At 41.1% G+C, this 20,263-nt stretch overlaps 1 protein-coding gene across 1 annotated transcript; it reads left to right on the top strand.

Moving 5' to 3' along the window:
* The first annotated feature begins 10,850 nt into the window (after window positions 1-10,850).
* On the top strand, window positions 10,851-18,747 carry NMUR2 (neuromedin U receptor 2). Its single transcript, XM_032197174.1, has 4 exons — window positions 10,851-11,570; window positions 16,296-16,380; window positions 17,291-17,416; window positions 18,358-18,747. The coding sequence occupies exons 1-4, from the start codon at window positions 10,851-10,853 to the stop codon at window positions 18,615-18,617; spliced, it is 1,191 nt and encodes a 396-aa protein (XP_032053065.1). The 3' UTR covers window positions 18,618-18,747.
* The last annotated feature ends 1,516 nt before the right edge of the window (window positions 18,748-20,263 follow it).

Consider the following 20,263-nt stretch of genomic DNA (forward strand, 5'->3'; position numbering starts at 1 on the left):
ATGGGCTGCAGCGTAGGCTCCATATCTGAGGACTCTTCTCCAGCAAGAGTAGAAAAGGGAAAGGAGTCTCCTGCTCCTTACTGTCCTGCTGCAACTCTTCAGATTCATTTGGTGGAGCTGTTTGAGGAGGCTTTGTTGCTCTCTAGCTTGAGAGTTCCAGCATAAAGTAGAGCACATCTGAACCTAATAGCAAGTGAAAGTGGAAAATTAGAAACTTTTTTTTTTTCCCCCAGCTAACTTGGTAAACATCTATTCACAGGGTTTGTCTATTTTTTTTGGTCGATTGGTTGGTTGGTTTTTTATTCTTCTCTTTAGGAAGTGCTTTCACACATTTCCACAATATTTAACCTTTTGTCCCTCAGATTTCAGCACTTTGTATTTGAATGATGTGGTGCATGTACTTTAACATGCTCAAAGTAATGCCTCTTTGCACTGAAACACAGCAGTATTCAAATCACCATTTTTCTGTAAAAAGCATACTTAATTTTCAGTCTGGGCTTTTGGGCCCACTTATGGTTGACTTCAGAGCTTAGAAGCCTAACTCTAACAAAACTACACCAGCTTCTTTTTTTTTACAACAGCATAGCTGTGAGTACAGAAACTGCATAATTGCTTATTTTCACCCTTTTATTTAGTGTGAAGAAACAGTGAGAGAACACCTTCCATGGCCTGTATTTTAAAAATGCCAAAAGCACATAAAAAAGTGCCCACTTCAGTATAAATATGTATAAGGTCTGAAGAAAGAGCCTTCAAATTAATGTGTACAAAATCTGGTAGCAATCTAAAAACGTTCAAAATATCATACAGCAGATTCAGATGGGCTTTGAAGTACTCCAGGGCTCTTGACATTATTGCAATTGTCGTCAGAGAAAGATGTGATGTCTTTCAAAGCAGAATCTACACAACTTTCCCAAAGGGATGGAAGGAAAGACAGTGTTTCTTCTAGAAAGAGGTAAGAAAAGCCTCATGATCTTCCTCCAATGGGTTAGCTCTGGCTGGTACAGCACAGGGCTTAATGCCAAAAAAAGTTTAAATCTCTACAATTTCTGTAGAACATTACACTTTTTCTGCATCTCTCTGGGAAAATGGGACAATCTTGCTTTGATGGTATGGGCCACTCATGCCTATAAAGCACTTGAAAATCTTATGGGAAATCTTTTAGTGATGCAAGGATAGTTGTGCTTAGGAAGATGAGCTTTTTCCACACTGAACACAGCCTTTTTAACACAGCGAAGCACCATCTACACTGCACTGTAGAATGCTTTTCAAAGAATCACTGGCGAAATGCATGGGCCTTGATTCTCACATCCTGAAGACAAAATCAAGGCCTGTACACTTCATCTGAAAAGTAGCTATTTAGCACAAAGCTGGAGTGTGAACCGCTCACTCACTGTAGGAAGTCTCATTTAGGTCTGTGAATAAATGTTTCTCAAAAGGAACCAGAGACGTGCCAATTACTGCCCTGTGTTCTGGTTTGCACCTTTTTTCCATCTAACCAGTAAGAGTAGATCTTCTTCCTTACTCTCTGGCTGCTAGCTAGCGTTTAAACATTGTACCTTAACAAATATGAGCATATTCTCTGGGTTTCCATTAGCTTGGAGGCACATACAGTCCTGTCAGCCTGACTGATCATCTTCACTATTCTAGGGACCCAATAAAACTATTAGCAAATATGAGAGATGCACCAAATATCACCTGTATGTCTTCCCTTTCCATTCTGTTTTGTGTTAAATCTCTTGCTTGTCAGCTCTGAGACTTCAGTTTAACAGGTTTTGCTAAGGCCATGCATTTCAAAAGATTGTGATCATCAACCAAAATAAAGCAAGCATAGCCTCTGGATGAAATGAAATGAACGGCCCCACTGCAGTGGTGCTGGAATCTTTGGCTATGGGGAAACACCCCAAAAATCCAGGAGGCTTACTGACCAAATCTGTAGCAATGAAAGGGCAACCAACAGGTCTTGAAGCTAGGAGCCTGGAAACCTTCAGGTCTAACCCTGGAACTACTTTATGCCTCGAGAAAAATTCTGACTGATTTCTATAGTCCATTTATAAGTGCTAACAGACTATCCAGTGCCAACTGATCATGCATTATATCCTTCAGAGAAACGGCAAGGTAGATTTAAGTAGGACATTCCCAGTGCTGCAAAAATTTGTGTTGTAGTCTTTCTCTTCTGTTATTGGTAACATAATGCTAGGAACTGAAGCTCTGAACAGCCTTTAAGGTTTGAAGTCTCATGAGTACCAGAGAGACAGGCTCCCAGACACCACATAAATCTGCACCGTGGGCACTGCTTCCTTTCTCTTCTGGGATGATTGAATCATTTCAAACAGCCGAAGAGAGAATAATGAATAACAATGTAGGACTAATCAGGTTTATACACAGTGTTATCTTGGAAATAGCAATGGTAAAGAGCCATTCTTCAAACATTAAGAGTAAGTGCTGCCACTCAGGGGAACGCCGGGGAAGGCAGACCAATGCATACTAAAGTAGAACCAGCTGGGGAGCAGCTCTGTTGAAAAGGACCTGGGGGTGTTGGTAGGCAGCAGTCAGAGCAGTCGCTGCAGTACCAAGGAGGAGGTTGCCTCATGGTGCATTGAGTGGTCTGACTGCACAGCAGACCCTGCTCTGAGCAGGTTGGACTAAAGACAGCCAGATGTCCCTTCCGGGCTGCATTAACCTATAATCCTATATCCTATTTACTTCCAAATTCCTTGTTGCTTCCTTTCTCTGTTCCTTCATCATCTCTGTCTTTATCCCTATATGTTTTTCTATTTCTATATTCTGTTCATTTCCTTCTCCTAATTTCATTTTGCCATTCTGTTTTCGCTTCCAACCCCCTGTCTTTCTTTGTTCAGCTTCCTAAAAGGTTACTGTTTCAAGGTTTTTAGGTCTTATTCTCCCCCATTTTATCTCCTTCTTTCATCTTTTGCTGGATTGTTTTTCTTGTTTCAAGCAATTGTAGTCTTTAGCTATTGATCTTTAAAAACAATTGAAAAAATAAAACATCAGGCTTCCTAGTTGTGTTTTCCTTACTTAATTTCTGATGTAATTTCAGATTTATTATTATTGTCATTTAAATACGGCTTGCTGTGTTGAAAGAATAATAACTTGACTCATATTTGAGTCACTTCTGTCTGCAGCAGAAATTTGTTTTATTAAAGGTATTGTAGAACATGTTCAGATGTTCATCAATAAGAGATATGTTTAGCATTTAGTACAGTCAGAGCAAATCAATAGAGTTCTGGGTCAGCTCAGCTCCAATTGTGGATCAGCATTTGCAAACAAGCACAGATAATGAAGGTTTCTTGGCCAGGCAAAGTTTCTATCAGTCTGGGTGGTAAATTGGTCTACCAGTGAGGTGGACTAAGCCAAATTTGTATAGCCAGTGTACAGTTAGCACTGGGGAAGGACAGAGAGAGCTGCACTGCGGCAGCTGTGGCTTTGGTGGGCCATGGTGTAAGGAAGCACCCAGACTTTTCATGCAGCCTGAAATGCAGAGGGCAAAGCCTTCCCTCCCTTGGCTGTTTGCAGGGATCTGTGTGGGGAGCTCCTGGACCTCATCTTCAGCTTCAGCATTGGGAATAAAACTCCTGACTCACAGAGTGCACTGAATCCTGGCACAGGAGAACTGACCGGGTAAAACCACTGAATCCAAAAACACCAGGCCACAGAGGGGCTCAGGCCAATCAGCCTCACACCCCAGTGCTGCCTTGGAGCTCTTCTCACTGCATGGTGACCATCCCTGCCCTCCTGCTCCTCAGCTCTAGAGGGCATAGATGGATTATTTTACCTTATTTTGGAGGTCTGCCTGGGATTGTTTCACTACTGAGCGGACAGCAAACCCCCATAATGTTTTTGAGGCGTACACTGCAATTTGAAATGAGCTTTTTAACAAATTGACCCAGTTTGCTTTGCATGCCTAAGGCCTGTTAGGTTTTTTGAAGACTGTAGTAAATTATCCCTCTGGCATGTATCTTTTTCATCGCTGTTGTGTCTAGAGATTTCTTTCTGCCTCTAACCTTGTAACAGGAGACATTCAGAAGAACAGTACTATCCCTCGCTGCATTTAGCTAAGCCAAGATTCGGCTCCTGGGGATAGGCTAATGGAGAAAAGAGCAGGAAGAGAACATCATCTGCCAGCATATTAATGTTCCAAATTATGCACATCCTTCTCCATAAAGATGTTTTCATTAATTCCAAGTCAAATAGTATTGATTCTCAATGTGACACAAAGACAGGCGATCACAATAACCTAACTTACGGAGCAATTTGAACAGCAGCTGAGGAAGGGAATGAAAACTCTTGACAAGTGCTTTTGCCAAACAGTCACCTTAATGAGACATAGAATAATAATTTTACTGGAGCCAAGAAAATTTAGCATGCCTCGATAGTTTAAGCACACTTTCTAAAATTAAAGAAAAGTAAAAAAATGGGGTTTCATTTCCAGTTATTTCCATTATTATAAATTCCATTATTATTATGTAAGTGGCTCAGAGCTAATTGTTTGTTAGAGTATAAAATAACACATCATTGCATTTCAGAGGGGAATAGAAGGTATACATAGTTTTCTAACAGGAGAAAAATTTTTCAGATAGAATTTATTATCCTTATAGTAAGTGTACCTTCACACCAATCCTAAAACAAATAAATGTTTAGTTACCCATAACTCTCTTAGTGTTTCTTTTACTATTTCCTTTATATATGATAGGTGCTATATAAATTCCATGGGTCCCATTTACCACCTTCATCGACAAATTCAGTTTTCCCATAACAAATTGCAAACTTTCTATAAACTCCAACAATGCAATGCATAAATGTGTTGTATTTCTTTGAATGTGATAGGAATCATCACTGTGATTCCTTCTGTCTCATTAGTGCATATGTCTGATACAGACTCTGTGATACAGTGTGGATTTTTTTCTTTAATGGAGAAAAATCTTTGCCCAAATCCCAAGGTGAAGAAGAAAAACCAAATGGATGTGAGCTGAAAAATAATACTGATGAATCACATCGTGGAAAAAAAAATAAAAAAAAATAGTAACTATGTAAGTGTTTTGTGGGTCAGACAATCAAGTGACTCAAGCTCTCCAAAGCGATGTATAAATCAAAGGAAGAAGAAACTGCAATGGAGTATCAATACTGTAAAAGGATGCAAAATGCCAGAGATGCCGAATAATCTGATTCTTTCTGCATAAACAAGTCTTGTAGTATCAGATCCCTCCTGACTCAGTCAATCTGAGTCATTCATCTCTGTGCTTGCAGTTTCAATACATTTTCTGCCATGACAATCCTTTCATCTTTCCCCATATAAATCGGAGTCACTTCACCATGATGGACACACTCAGTACAACAAGATTTTCTGCATCAGTGTTCTTTTTCAGCTCTTGTTGCTACTCACCTGCCCATCAAGCCTGCACTAAATTCATACATGCCACCCACTGGCTCTTCAAAGCATGAGCACACACACCAACACACAAAAGGCTTACTAAAAGGGTATCATTCCTACTAATTTCTATCATAAACAAAGTAATAAATTTCTGAAAGTCATCTCAGTAGGTACATCCACCCTGTTGGGTAAGAGAGGACCAGGGAGTGTTTGTTAGCACTGGGCTGCCCTTGCTGGCTTGCTCTCTGCCCTGTTTTTGGCTGCCCCAACACCTTCTCCAAGACAAAGCTGAATATGGTTCCCTGCAAAGGCTGTTTCTGAAGGAAGGGTGAATAAGACTGCACAAAACTGGGGTCTACATTCATCTTGGCTTTTAACAATCTTGTTGTTAAACCCCATCATCCACCTTCCCTCTGCAGACAATAGCAGAAAACAACAAGCTCCTCCATTTCATATCTCTTACTTATCTTGTGCTCTGGTTTAGAACAAATCACTTTCTGGAAGTTCTCCTTTCCATTATTGACAAAAGTAAAAGCCTAAAAAATCAGCATAGACTCATTTGCTGTTTTTAATGACAAAGGTTAGGTAAAATGGGTTCCACTGCTGAAGTGGACTGTGTCTGCAGTGCCTAGGTAGATTGCCAGCTGCTCCTGGCCAAGAGGTGTGCTCCTGGCTATTTCCACTGTAGTCATGAAATCCACTTCTTGTGTGTGTTGATTGATATCCTGGGGACTTTAGTTATCATGTACAGCCATGGAGAAGCTGACTGCTAAGAGCCTAGATAATTGCAAAATGACTTACAATAAGGCATGGAAAGGCTGCTGCATACCCAGCTATTATTACAGCGCAGCTCCCTCCTCCAGCCTGTCAGGAGAGAAAATATACAAAATATACCTATGTATTTGATGGCATGCTGAATGTTATATTGAATACTTAGAAAAACATGGACTTGTGCTCTTGCTAATTCAGTAAACCAAACAATTCACAGAAGAAAAACAACAAAAAAAGAGTCAGTCAATGATCTTTAATTATAATTCAGTGATTTATAAGGGAAATTGAGTGATATTTTTCTAGCAATTGTATTAAGATATTCAATGTAGCACAGCTTAACATTTCTGCCTACCAGTAATGTGCCCTCTAACTTCCATCTTCCTTGCATCCATATGAGATACTTGGTACAAGTTCTTAAAGGACTGAGACTGTGAGCTTGAACTTGCAGTGCACAGAGCTCTAAGGGCTCTGAAAAAGGAGTTAAGGAAAACCAGCTCAGGCCAGCTGGATAACAGTCCCCACAGGCAGAATTTCTACAAGATTCTGCATCTACCTTCAGTATCTGCAAGTTGGAGAAAGGGTGAAACTACTGAAACAACAGTCTGATGACTGCACGTGGAAATCAGAAATGAAGTGTTAGACTGTAATTGCTGACAATAAGAACTAGTTGACCTGTTTTGCCAAGGATTGTGGCAAACCCCATACATACCTCTTCAAGCCCTTTCACTGAAGTAGAATGTCTTTCTAAGGGTGAACAGTGAGCATCTCTCTTGCAAACCCTGAGCTACATCCCAGGGCTGCTCAGAGAGGTCAGTTTAGGTCCAGGACGCCAGATAATCAACAGACTTAATTAATATGGCACAGCATGGCAGGAGAACAACTATATTATTTCCAATCCTACAGCCAGAACATTTGAAGCTGGATGAAGAACCTCTGCCCCACCACATAGAAGTAAATACCTAAAAGAGCTTGTTTAGCATGAATGAATTTCTATGTTCTGAGGAGAGCAAATATTCAGATTAGACCATCATAATGGACCATATTTCTTCAAAATATATCCCCCTGTAAGTGTGACCCACGAAGAATTTATACATTTGTTATATTTTGATTACCTCTATCATTCTCTGGCTCTTTTGATGAATGTGTTCAATTTTCCCTAAAACAAATAAACAAAAAAAAGAAATAGCTCACTATTTACTGATCTAATATAGAGTCAGTAATGAGTGCCCTTACAAGGGCTTTGGGAAACATGAAGGTACTTGAATTTACTTGTTCTTAAATGTACACTGTACTGCCCTTAGTGGAACACAGCAGTGCACCATAGTGCTCTTACATCAGATAAAGAAAAGACTCTGCTGAGTAAACGTGGCAAGAGAAATACCATCAGCATGAGGCCATAGCCAATCCCAAAGGGGATAATGCTACACTCGGACTAGCACTGGGATTTACTATGCCACAAAAACTTGTCTGGCTTTTATGTTGCCAGATAGTACACTGCAATTAAATATATTACATAACAAACATTACATTAATGTAAATATTACATTATATCAATTACATCATTATTACTTTAAACTGCACATTTCTATGGCCAACATACAGCACGCAATCTTCCTTTGAGTATAGAACAGCAAGCACCAATGAAGCATGCTTTACAGTGAAAAAAACAAAACAAAACAAAAAAACAAAAAACAAAACAAAACAAAAAAAAACACACAAACAAATACTTTCAAAAGGAAAAATCTATTTTTATTTTCCATTTCCCTTGTAAAAATAAAATATTTCCAGTCATGCAGAGCTAGAATTAGTCTTTGGTTTCCAGATATACTCTCCTCTCCTCATTGAGACAGATATGATAAACACTGAATAAAGCTTCAAGAAATGAATTGAAATATACTTTCCATTCTCCTGGCCCTTCTTGTCCTCTCCATCTGCCACTTAATCCTGCTCATAGTGACATGACTCCATGGGTAGCCTGGTAGACAAATAGACCAACTTTTCTCCTCTGCCCCTACTTTTACAGCCAGTCAGTTCTCATGCCCAGCAGGATCAGACAGGATCCAGGAGGGAGGACAAGTGGAAGTAGATGCAGGTGAGCCTGGCACATCCACATTTCCAAGGGCTCTCGTGTGTTTCTACAGCCCATAATTTTCCTCTCACAGAGCTCAAGACTGGCAAGGCTGCCTTGGTGGCTTTTTAGTAAATAATACTTTTTTTTTTTTTTTTTTTTCCTGCAAGACTGAATTCAAGCTAAACAGACCTCAAGTTTCCTTTTCACTTTCTCTATAATGGTTAATGTGTGTGAATCAAAATGAAGACCTATTTGGTAGCTATTTTGGTATCTAAGTGTTTTACTCACTTCAGTTATGATGCTGTATAGAGAGTAACTTACTGGGAGAAAAAAAGAAGAAACGGAAATAAATGAAAAGTCAGTGAGAGACTGGTGATGAGAAAAATCCTGAAAGTTAAACAGAGATGCAGGAAGTTTTTAGTCCTGGACAAATTGTTTACAACTATTTGTCTCCTCCTGTGCCTGTCACAACCAGGCACCCTCCTAAGGATTTCCCTGCTCCTACCTTTTGTGGCAGCAGTAGTTCAAATCAAAATCAAATTCACATTATTCTGATAATGCTGAAATGCAAGGAACCTTGTTCATCTGCATCACTAAGGAAGGGAGAAACAGGTCAAAGAAGCACCCTTTTAGCTTACCAATCCAATAAACCCTAGCACTCTGCTAAACAAAATGTTTCGGTGCAATGCAGGAATAAATCAGTGGATTCTTTCTGATGGAGAAAGTCTGTGTGTGAAATAATTTCAGCAGGTCTGAAAGTTATCACAGGCAACATGTTTCTGTCTTTTAGTACAGTTCATGTGGCGTATTATTCTGCTAATATTCTAAATGAATGCACAGACAAAAAATCCTCGGAGCTACACATGTTGGATATGCCACAGTGGGAACAGACCCTTGTTCTTTGCCTACTGCTGCTATTTTTGGAGGCAGTCTGTGTTTACTACAGCAGTTTTTTTTTCTTTTTCTTTCAGGGTTATTGAACTACAACTAAACCAGAAATTAAAGAGGGAAGGAGCAAAGAAGGCAGGATCTAAGGCAACTAAAATTTTGAAGACTTTTTTGTCTTCAGAAGAGGAGAGTTTTTCTGTGGGATCTGCTGTCAAGCCACCTATAGTGGAGTAGTTTACATCTTCCTCAGAAAGCTTGCTTCTGTCAGGATTTTGGAGGAGATGCCAGACAAGTGGACAGTTCTTTTGCTTCTGGGTGATTAAAAATACACAGTTCTGGTTTAGGAGCCAGGGTTACTCGAGTTAAAAGGCTAGAACAAAGGAGGTGGTTCTTCATGTTCTTCATGAGGACTCAAAAAGCATCCTAACAACAGGTGTTGGGGTGTTAAATCTTACATCAATTCAAGGGGGAGTTGGGTAGGGACTCAGAAGAGAAAACTAGTGAGAGCTACAGAGCAAATTGCACATCAGGCTGACAAAGTCCCCTACACTACACCAGGTTTTGCAGTAATTTGACTCCAAAGAACTTAACTTTCTGATTCTCAAAAGAAGACATCCATGCACTTCAAAGCTTTTTTGTTGCTGTTTCTGTTGTTGTTTTAGAGAAATTCAGTAAGGAACCAAGAATTAATCAGGAGATAAATGATCTATAGTGACACAGCCATCGTCTTTGTATCAGACACTTCTTTGGCTCAGAAAGTACGTTTGCAGAATAGTTTTCATTCAGGAAGAAATAAGTGTTCATAAGAATTCATGTAACCTTAACCCTAGAGGCACTGAATATGTTTTTGAAACAATATGGTCTTCAGAAAAATTCCCCAAACAAGGCTATCTAAAACATGGGATCAGATTCCAGAATTCTCAAAACTCCAATCAGCCCCTTTTGTCAACCCTCAATGAAAATTTTGTATGCACTTTGACACAACACTTCCTTACAAAACAGAAGTGGGAAAAAATATTTTGATATCACTAAGAAGAGCAGTTAAAATCCTGTGTCAGATTTCAGGAGAAAAAAATACAATATTAAAAAAAAAAAAGGTTGAAACTGTATACTTGTCTAATTCCACATGCGTGACTACAAAAACAGGTTGGCTTTCTACAGATCACTCTCTGTTTCCAAGTACTTGCTGCCATAGAAAACAGAGAATAAAAATCAGCAGATATCTGAAAAATAAAATTTTGATGAATTTTTTTTCCTGCTTGTGGATTATAACTGTCTGTAGTATTAATATATTATTTTCTGATTTCCCACCCTCTGACAAATGTAAGCATCTTGCAGCAAGCTTCTCATCCTATATCTCAAATTCCCAGCTCTCTAAATCCCACGTTTCCTATTCTATGAGCGCATCTGTTACAGGAGCTGATGCAAGTAGCCAGAACCTCTTTTCTTACTCTATAATCTAATGCACTTAGTGAGCCAATGAATATGTGTGAAAGGAGGGGCTTTCTGGCTTAGGGACTCCTCGCAGGGGAACAGCTGTTCCGACAGCAAACACTCCACCGAAGCCAGGCAAGCACACTCCTCACATCTCTCAGTGGCTTTGTGCATCTAGGTTTGGCAAGACAACCCCTCTCCCTCCCTCTCTGCAAAAAAAAAAAAGTGAGTGAACTAGCACAGAGAAACTTAAAGAAGACTGGCTTGCAGTGGTGGAGCATTTTGGGAGGTCCCATGATGGCCTGGACCAGCAATACCTCCTGGTTTAACCACCTGGCTCTGCATGAAGAACGCTTCAGGAGGTACCTGAACAGCACCGAGGATTACTTAGCCTTCCTATGTGGGCCCAAAAGGAGCCATCTCTTCTTGCCCATGGCTTTGGTGTACAGCTTCATCTTCATTGTTGGGGTGATAGGTAACTTCCTAGTTTGCCTGGTGATCCTTAAGCACCGGAACATGAAGACCCCGACCAATTACTACCTCTTCAGCCTTGCTGTCTCAGACCTGCTTGTGCTGCTTTTCGGGATGCCCCTGGAAGTCTACGAGATGTGGAGCAACTACCCCTTCTTGTTTGGGCCCATCGGCTGCTATTTCAAGACAGCGCTCTTTGAGACAGTGTGCTTCGCCTCCATCCTCAGCGTGACCACGGTCAGCGTGGAGAGATACTTTGCCATCCTCCATCCCTTCCGCGCCAAGCTGGAGAGCACCCGCAAGCGTGCCCTGAGGACCATCGTGGTGCTCTGGGTCCTCTCTGTCCTCTTCGCCCTCCCCAACACGGGCACCCATGGCATCATGCTGCAGTATTTCCCCAACGGCACCCTGGTCCCTGGCTCTGCTACCTGCACTGTAGTCATGCCCATGTGGATCTACAACTGCATCGTCCAGATCACATCCTTCCTCTTCTATGTGCTGCCCATGGGGGTCATAAGTGTGCTGTACTATCTGATGGGGCTAAGAGTAAGTCCTGCTCTGACTGTGCTCAGTGTTTCTTTAGCTCTTGCTTCTGTGTTTCTGTGTCTTTTATTTCCCCTTTTTTCTTGTCCATCTGGTTTACTCAAAAAGCAAAAGTATTTAAAACCCCTGAAAATAGTGGATCTAACCCCTTCTTTGCTGTTATCCTATTCTTAAATGAATGTAGCTGTGGCTTGCAATAATTTACCCTCATCTTTTTGTAAAAAATTACTATCAATGCTGCTTGCATTTGAATGTTACTTAAATATCCTACTCTGTAGATTGATTCCAGACTCTCAGAGATTTACACCTTTGTGGTAGAGACTAGAAATTGACCAAAAGGAAAATGTGAAAAGAATAAAAAGGAGTAGGCCGGTGATTGAATCGTATGTTTTCTGTTTTCCCTCTCCTTGTGACTATGGAGTTTCTATTACACTGCTTTATTTTTCTTCTTCCCTGAAGAGGGTGATAATATTCACTTGTTAAGACTCACAAAGCTGTCATGAACTGAAATGCTACCTTATTGCTGCAGCTAGCAATTTCAGCAGTCTTTTCTTTATATAACTATGGCACAGTTTCACCAGTGATTGATGCTACCTTAGAGTTCACATTTGTGCTCTCTTCAGAAAGTGGGACTAGTTTTATCAAGTATTATTATTTAAATACAGGGATAAAACAATCAGTATCACAGTATTATTAACCTACATACCTATGTAGTCCAGCAATGCACTGCTAATCATAGCGAGTCCATGTGTTTTTTTTTTTCTTTCTCTTACATTACCTGCATTTTGAAAATATAAAACCTATCTCACTGCATTGAATACAATTTAGAGTTTTAAAAGCTGTGTGTGATCATAGAGCAAGAAAGGGATGCAATATGCATGTGGAGACAGATTAACTTACCAAGTAACATGCAAGAAATTCAACCAGTTCTGTGCAAGTTCATATATCATTTTGTTGTGCTGGCTGATATTTATGGTTATCTGAAACTGTAGAAAAGCAATCTTTCCCTACTTGGGAAAAAACACAAGGATTAACAGCCAGAAGTCTATAGCACACAGATCTTTGAAGCAAAGAATGGGTTAAATTATTGCAATATCACAGTTCAGAAGCTATTGCAGGTTTTTTGCATAGTTTCATTGTTTCTTTGATGAAAATTTTGCAAAATAAGACCTCTGTGTGTGTGTGTGTGTGTGTGGAAACTAGTAGCTGTTAAAAAAAAAAAAAAAAAAAAAACAAAAAAAAAAAAAAAAAGATAAATCCCCAAGCTAATAAAAAGAAGTATGAAAAGTGCCATAACTTCTATTTGTGGCACCAAAAATTCTTAATCCCCACCCCAGAAGAGAAGGTGGGTGCCAAACAAGGCCTGCTACCTGGGAATTTCTGTATATTCACAGAGTTGTTTAAGCTGTCTTTCCTGAGGGCTGCAATGCTCATTGTTTATACCTCTGCTTTTCTGTATATCCGAATGCTACTTCCAAATTTAAAGTGCACATCCCTGATATACCTGCATTGCGTTCCAAGTTGTGCTAGGCAAAATCTTTTTTTTTTTCTTTTTTTCTTTTTTTCCCCAACAGAAATGATAGCAGAATAGTGTGTGTATATAATTTTCAAGAGAAGACACTTTTTATCTACTCACAGGTGATGAAATCTCTGAAGCTTCAGCAACACTCCAGAATCTCCTGAGTGTCTTGTATTGCTCTTAAACTGTAGTGCAAAAGCTCAGAGTTGATCCAAAGGTTGTACAACAGCTCCAACTTGGCAAACCAAGTCATGACCTTTACCAGCCTTTGTAGAAAGGGAATTTTCTTGCCAAAGTTTCTTCTTCAAGCTTTGCCAGTACTCAGGAGTGAGCGCCTCAGGATATAATGCAGAAGGAGGCATGCATGACATGTTAAGGAGCTATGAGAGGGTAGCAAACGTGTCATATGCCAGCTCTTCATTTTCAGTGAGAACGTGGGGAAGTGGCTGCTTCATGGAGAGGCTAATCCCAGTGGTGCTGATACAGGAGATAGGCTTGCATTGCCTGAGCAGCAGCCTGTGTTGCAGCAGGATTTGGGGCAGCGGCCTGGACCTTTTCCTTCAAGCTGACTTCTAAAAGGAGACAGGAATGGGGGCCTGTATCCAGCTGTCTAATAGTCAGATCAGAGTTATCTAGGATTTTTGACAGTCACTGACAAGTGTGGAGAGCCCACAGACCTATTTATCCCACCTACCCAAATTGTCTATGAAGGAGATCTAGATAACCAGATGTGACCAGACTGACCTCACCTAGGCAAAGTTCTTCTGAGTCCAGCACATCACTTGCCCTGGGTAACACATTGGGCACATGAAAAATTTTATGTTAACTGTCTTTTAATTCAGAATACTTATTCTATAGTGTGGAATTAATCTTGATTTTCTCATCAGAATCTATTTTGCCTCTCTCTCTCATGCCCCCATAAAATACTCAGTTGTTAACTCCAGTATCAGTTGTGGGCAGTGGCTGCCTTTGGCAAATTTGTGCAGAGCCCAGCACAGATGTGGAGGGGTCTGTCCCCTGTCCATGGAGGTCATCCTGCACACCTTGTGCCCACTGACACATTTTCCTGTGCAACTGGGGAGAGCTCACAGTGCGGCAATGGCAGCTCAGCAGATAGTTGGCATCAGCCAAATCACTCGGGATTTGCATGCCTTAGCACAAGCCACGTGGCTTTTAAACACCAAATTTTCCATCAGATGGAGCAAACATTTGATCACTGTTTGTGTCAGGTCATGTAACTTAAGGAGAAAGTTTGTCCTGCTTCTGCTGAGTTGCCTCACTGTGTTTGCCTGGGGATAGGTGAGGCCCTAATTTCACTCTGCCTTGTGATTTCTAGCATGAAATGCTGTAGCTAATTACGATGTGGGGGAAAAAACTAATTTTCAGCTTGTTGCTTCAGACACTTTTAATTCTCTTGCAGAGAAGGGGCAGCATTCATCTCCAGGCGATCCTATCTACTCTCACACATCTGCGGTGATGTAAAACCATTATCCTGGCAGGACTTCTTCTGTCATACCCTTGGCATGGACTGAAGCCACAATCCATGTCATAAACTCATTTCTTCTTCTTCTTTTCTCTTTGCCATAACTCATTATTTTCTCAAATTGCAATTGCTGAGTTATTTTTACTAGATACGCCCCCATGTATTATCGCTTAAGGCTAAAGAAGAACCTTAAAACATCATCAAATGACAGGAGAAAGGTACAAAATAAAGATACGTGTGTCTCTGTTTTATTACAGCATCAGAGAGCTGTATTCTATGAGCCTTTGGAATATTCCTGGAATAAATTACTGTTGGGACTGAAAACCACTGAAAGGAAGCTAAGGATTTTAATCAATCTGAGCAGGCATTTATCACTAGACGTGTTACAAATCAGCTTATTTTATTCCTTAAGCAACAGTGGCTATGACTTAAAGTCTCAAAAGGTTATAATATAAAATAACAGGAAGCTGAATGGCACTATAACTGAATATAATTCAATTCATATATGTTTCTTCTTTATTGGTTTTCTGAATAAACAGCATTGAAAGAAAGTCTCTTTGATCAAGATTACAACAACTTAATAAAACAAAAATAAGCACATTTAATCAAAAAACAGGAAAATCGCTGTACAAAATATGAAAGAAAGTAGCACAACTAGCATATTTTCATAAGAGTTTTTACAAGTCCAGATTGGTTTTTATCTTTTCCCTTATTCCTGATATTCTTTTCCATGTAATTTAAAGATTTTTTTCCAATTTCTCCCTGTTGAAAAAAGCATTACTCTGAAGTTGTTGGATAATCAGCAGTTCTCACTTCAAGAAGCTAGATGCAATTATGCAGTTTCTATAGATGACTCCTTTTATAATCAAAGAAAAAAGTGTTTTTGTCCTGATTATCTTGGCACAGTCTTTTCATCACCAAAGCATCAGTGCTCTCACCTTAAGCATACTGGGGAAGCATTTATTATTTTTTAGAAGTCCAGGGAAAAATGATAAAATAATAAAATAAAATAAAATAAAATAAAATAAAATAAAATAAAATAAAATAAAATAAAATAAAATAAAATAAAATAAAATAAAATAAAATAAAATAAAATAAAATAAATAAAATAAAATAAAATAAAATGGTAGTTGGGCAGAGTGTGTTTGAATCTGCATACGTCATGTGTATTGTTTGTTTGCAATAGAGCATATATGGGTTTTGTTCATCAGATGGACTGAATATCAATTAGTCCAAACACTCAGGGCATGAAACAAACTCCCTTGAACTCTACACAATTTTTTTCCAGTGATTACAGCTGTGTTTCACTAAGGCCTCTCTGGGGTATTTTTTGGATCATTGGTTTGTGCTTAATTGTGGGGAACCCTTTCAGAAAAATAAACAAACAACCAATATTTTGCTAGAAGACAAAATAATGTTGAAATTGAACACAAACTGTGAACCAAATATTGACTCATTGAGAAAGGATGAGCGAGGAATGGAAATCTAAATTTGCTGTTAGTATGCAGTCTCAGATACATAAGTCTGCTGATTGTTATGAATCTAAGGCTTCAATGCTCAGTATAGACTAAAACTGAATTTTAAATGAAGATTTCTTTCACTGAGTCCTGAGTTGCCTCAAATTTTGCCTTCTTAAACTCAAACTACAGCTATATCAAAAGCAACATGTGTGGTGGCGTTATCATCTCCTATCTAAGCTCTTCTTCTGCTTCCCTCCTTTTGCCAGTTGAAAGGAGACAAATCTTTGGAAGTGGAGGAAATGTCTGTGAATGTTCAGAGACCATCCAGAAAATCAGTCACCAAGATGCTGTGTAAGTAGTGGTGCCTTCTGTGTTCTGTTTACCATGGCCAAGAGTGTGCATGTAACTCTCATATAGATGAGGAACATATATATAAAAATATTTTTGGAGTTAATTCCTAAACTAACACTTTAGTGAAATACTCAGTGACCAGGTCCAAGCAGCGGATCCAGGAGTTAGGAGTAGCTGTGCAGGCTGACAATCAAAAGACTCAAAGGCAAATGACCATACCACTACAGGTTTTATCCCTCATTCCAAAACTGGCTCTTGCAGCTGTCTTTCTCGGGGTGAAAATGACGTTTCTTGTGCTGCCCTGGCTCCCAGGAGCTACATTTTGTGTGCTTGTAATGCATCACAACACAGGCCCTGCTCATGAAAATGAAGGTCCTGTCAAGCCACGTTCATCACCTGCTACTGACTTCACCACTAAAACCTTCCCAAGAAAAAGTAGGACCCAGGCAAACTCGCATGTTATGCAGCACTCTGGAGAGCTGGTGCTGCAGCTACCCTGAAAGCACTCGCAATACTTCATAATTTAGGGCTGTTTTTAAGACGAAGTAAACCTTGTTACTGAGATGATGTTTATGCTGGAAATGTAAATCACCTTCAATATTTCATCCAACAGAATTATTCTTTAGGCAGCTTAAATCCCCTTCTGAACTGGGAACCTGTAGTCTGAAATCAGCCTGATTTTCTCTGCCCCATGACCATGACCACACATGTTCGCAGGCACCATCTGGGATAGGTTTGCAAGAGTCCTTACTGTAGTCAACAGAGGCCTTGCTGTGCACGGAAGCAAACTTTTTTTCTTTCAAGCTGAGTGTTTCCTCCAGCTTTCTGAACTGGCTCTGCTCTGTGCTGGCCAGTGAACCCTGTCCTCGTATAACCAGCTAGTTTTTTTTCTCCCCTTTCTCTGTGCTAGTTGTCCTCGTGATGGTTTTTGCTGTCTGCTGGGCTCCGTTCCATATTGATCGCCTCTTCTTCAGCTTTGTTGTGGAATGGACTGAGCCTCTGGCTAATATATTCAACTTAATTCACGTGGTGTCAGGTAAAAGCTTTCTTCTTCCTCTTGCACAGGGGCTGCCAAAATGTATTTGTGGGTGTTTTATCTGATGGAGTCATTTATTTGTTGGTGACATGAGGCATGCATAAAAGGTTTCTTGAGTTTGGTAGCAAGTGATGATAACTGTGCCTCAGACTAGATGCAAATTTCTGCAACTTTCAAGATGTTGTCCAGTACAGCTGTGTGAATATTCATTAAGGAAAAAAATTAAAAGAAAAGATATTATGTATCATTACCAGCTGTTTTTATTTCTTGGAAGTGCTCAGAAATGAATGCTGCTGTCATTCAGCTGCTTCTAATGAATACACAAGCAGCAGGCACCATCCTCCAGAGGGGCTCTCAAGCTAACAGGAGACCTTACTGAATGGTAAGACAACAGACTTACCTGCTGCCTGGAGCTGGGTGATATAACCAAGCATTTATGGCCCAGCCAACCATAAAATGAGGGCTTTTTCAAGGAGGAATCTTATTTTCAGTATGTCACAGGAAAACACTGAATATGGCCATTCTGCAGCTCAGACAGATCCAATCTCGTGCAATTGTCCTGGGGTGCTGCAGGGAATTAGCTCCCCTCATCTGGAAGTTATCTTCTGGCAGCTCTGATAGGGCACCAGCCGTGCAAATCCCGCTGGGGGTTGAGGGCTGGAGGCAGGTTGGTGCAGCTCAAAGGAGGTGGATCATGAACAGCTGGAGACAGAGGGCTGCAGCTCATGCTGCCTGCTGCTCTCCCCTCCCCTTAAGCTGCGGGGCGTGAGCTGCCCTTGTCAAGATGTGCCTCTGCCTCTGCCTCCGCCTGGGTTCTGGCTGTCCAGATGCGCTGCCACCCAGCCCTGGTGGAGCAGCACTGGCAATGATGAGATTTTCCTCTTCTGGCTTTGTTCCACCCACAAATGAGGTCTCTCTCTCTTTTCCCCTTCTTTTCCCAGGTGTTTTCTTCTACCTGAGCTCTGCCGTGAACCCCATCATCTACAACCTGCTGTCTCAGCGCTTCAGGCTGGCTTTTCTCAGCGTCATCTCTCCTCGCTGCAGGCACTGGGCCCCAAAGCACCCCACCAGCCAGATTCCTGCCCAGCAGAGCATCTTTGTGGTTGAGGACCACAACCTTGCAGACTCTGCTGAAGACACAAGCGTCCCTGGCACCCACAGGACGTCTGTCAGCAGTTCTCAACTCTCCACTGGTCTGTGACTTGTCATGCTGTGATCCACATGAGAGGGAAACTGAAGAAAACGACTTTGAGAAATAACAAGAGACAGTCCTAAAAGACCAATTTCAGAAAGAAGAGCTCACAGACTGTGTCTCAAAGAATGAATGAGTGAATAAATGCATGAGGAGACTGTAATTAGTAGGTTATTGAGAGGCATTGTATTACCCTCAAGCTAATGGGAGGGCTGGAAATCTCAGTTCACTGTCTGCAAGCTCTGTCAGCAAAGACCTACTTTACAGAAGCAGCACCCACTCTAAATGCTGCCAGCACAGGAGAGAGACACAACTTATCCAAATCGTACCAAATGGCCTTTTTGTGCACCAGCCTAAACGTCAGTTTTTACTCAGCTTGAACTGGGGCAATTTTCTGGACAAGCCTTGTCTGCCCACTTCTGGCTTTAGGGAAGCCACTCCCGTTTCTGTCTCCAGTGATCTTGAGATGTGTCTGTTACAAACCTCTTGTGGCAATATGATCAAGTAGACATTAACGAGCCCTGAGCTGAGCTGGTACACCTCAGACACCAGCACCAGCACTCGCTATTTCTAGGCCAGAAGAATGAGGAACCAAAGGTTACACAAAGCAAACTTTTGCTTTCCGAGCTAGGTAAAGGTTGGAGTGGAGGGTGGTGAGTGAAGCCTTGCATCACTTTGTCAAATAACTGCCCTCTAGTGGGTTATTTTTTAGAAGTCTCGAAGTCACTGCTGTACCTCCTTGCACTATGGCTGACTACATTTACTCAGTGCTGAACTGACACGTGCAAGCCATGAATCTGTCTACATTACCTGGGAAATAACCATTACTGGAGGCTAAGGATATTCCCTTGTCCAAAATGAAGCTAGCGGAGGATAACTGCCCAGGGAACCTCAAAGGTCTGCAGCCTCTGCAGGTTTATCCTGCACATCAGATGATTTTATTTCTGTCCGTCTCCCTGAGCTGAGTCTAACCATGTACTGGTAGGTTCCTGTATGCCCCCACCCTGCAGTTTGCAGCAGTTTCTTCTGTTTCTGGCTGATAAGACTCCAGGGTGAGGTAAGACTTGGAGGTCTCTTATCTGGAGTCCCCTTTTCCTGCAGCTCAAGGGGAATTCCAGCCCCTGTCTTCTGCCAGACCCATTTTACCAACTGCATTCTTGAGAAACAGCCAAGGAGAAGGTAACAGGTACACACAGGGCCCTGGAGAGCAAAGACAACTCCTGCTTCCTGAAGACACAGCTGAAACGTTTTGCCACCCCCAAGTGGACACTCTAGTGATATCAGTGGCATTTACACCTGTAACCAGTCTTGCATTATCATTTTTCTCTCTACTACCCCATAAGGTAAATTTTCCCACAGACTTACCATGCCAGCCATGCCTGGCTGCCTGCGTGCTGCTGAGGCCCTGGCTCTCAGTTTGCTCAGGGTGCAGTGCTCCCAGTGAGGGGCTGGGACCACCGGGGCAGAGGCTGTGTGGGATTTCCCCCCTCACCCTGTACATCACCCCTGTAATTCCCTAACTGACCCCACAGGGTTCTGCTCCCAGCCCAGCTGTGTGCCACAGAAAGCTCATTTTCTCCTCTGCTGTCCTAGACACCCAAACCAGAGAAGAGAGAGTCTAGTTTGACATGCACACCCACCTTATGATAAAGACA

Source organism: Aythya fuligula, chromosome 14 (genome assembly GCF_009819795.1).
Source record: "Aythya fuligula isolate bAytFul2 chromosome 14, bAytFul2.pri, whole genome shotgun sequence".
NCBI classification, from domain to species: Eukaryota; Metazoa; Chordata; class Aves; order Anseriformes; family Anatidae; genus Aythya; species Aythya fuligula.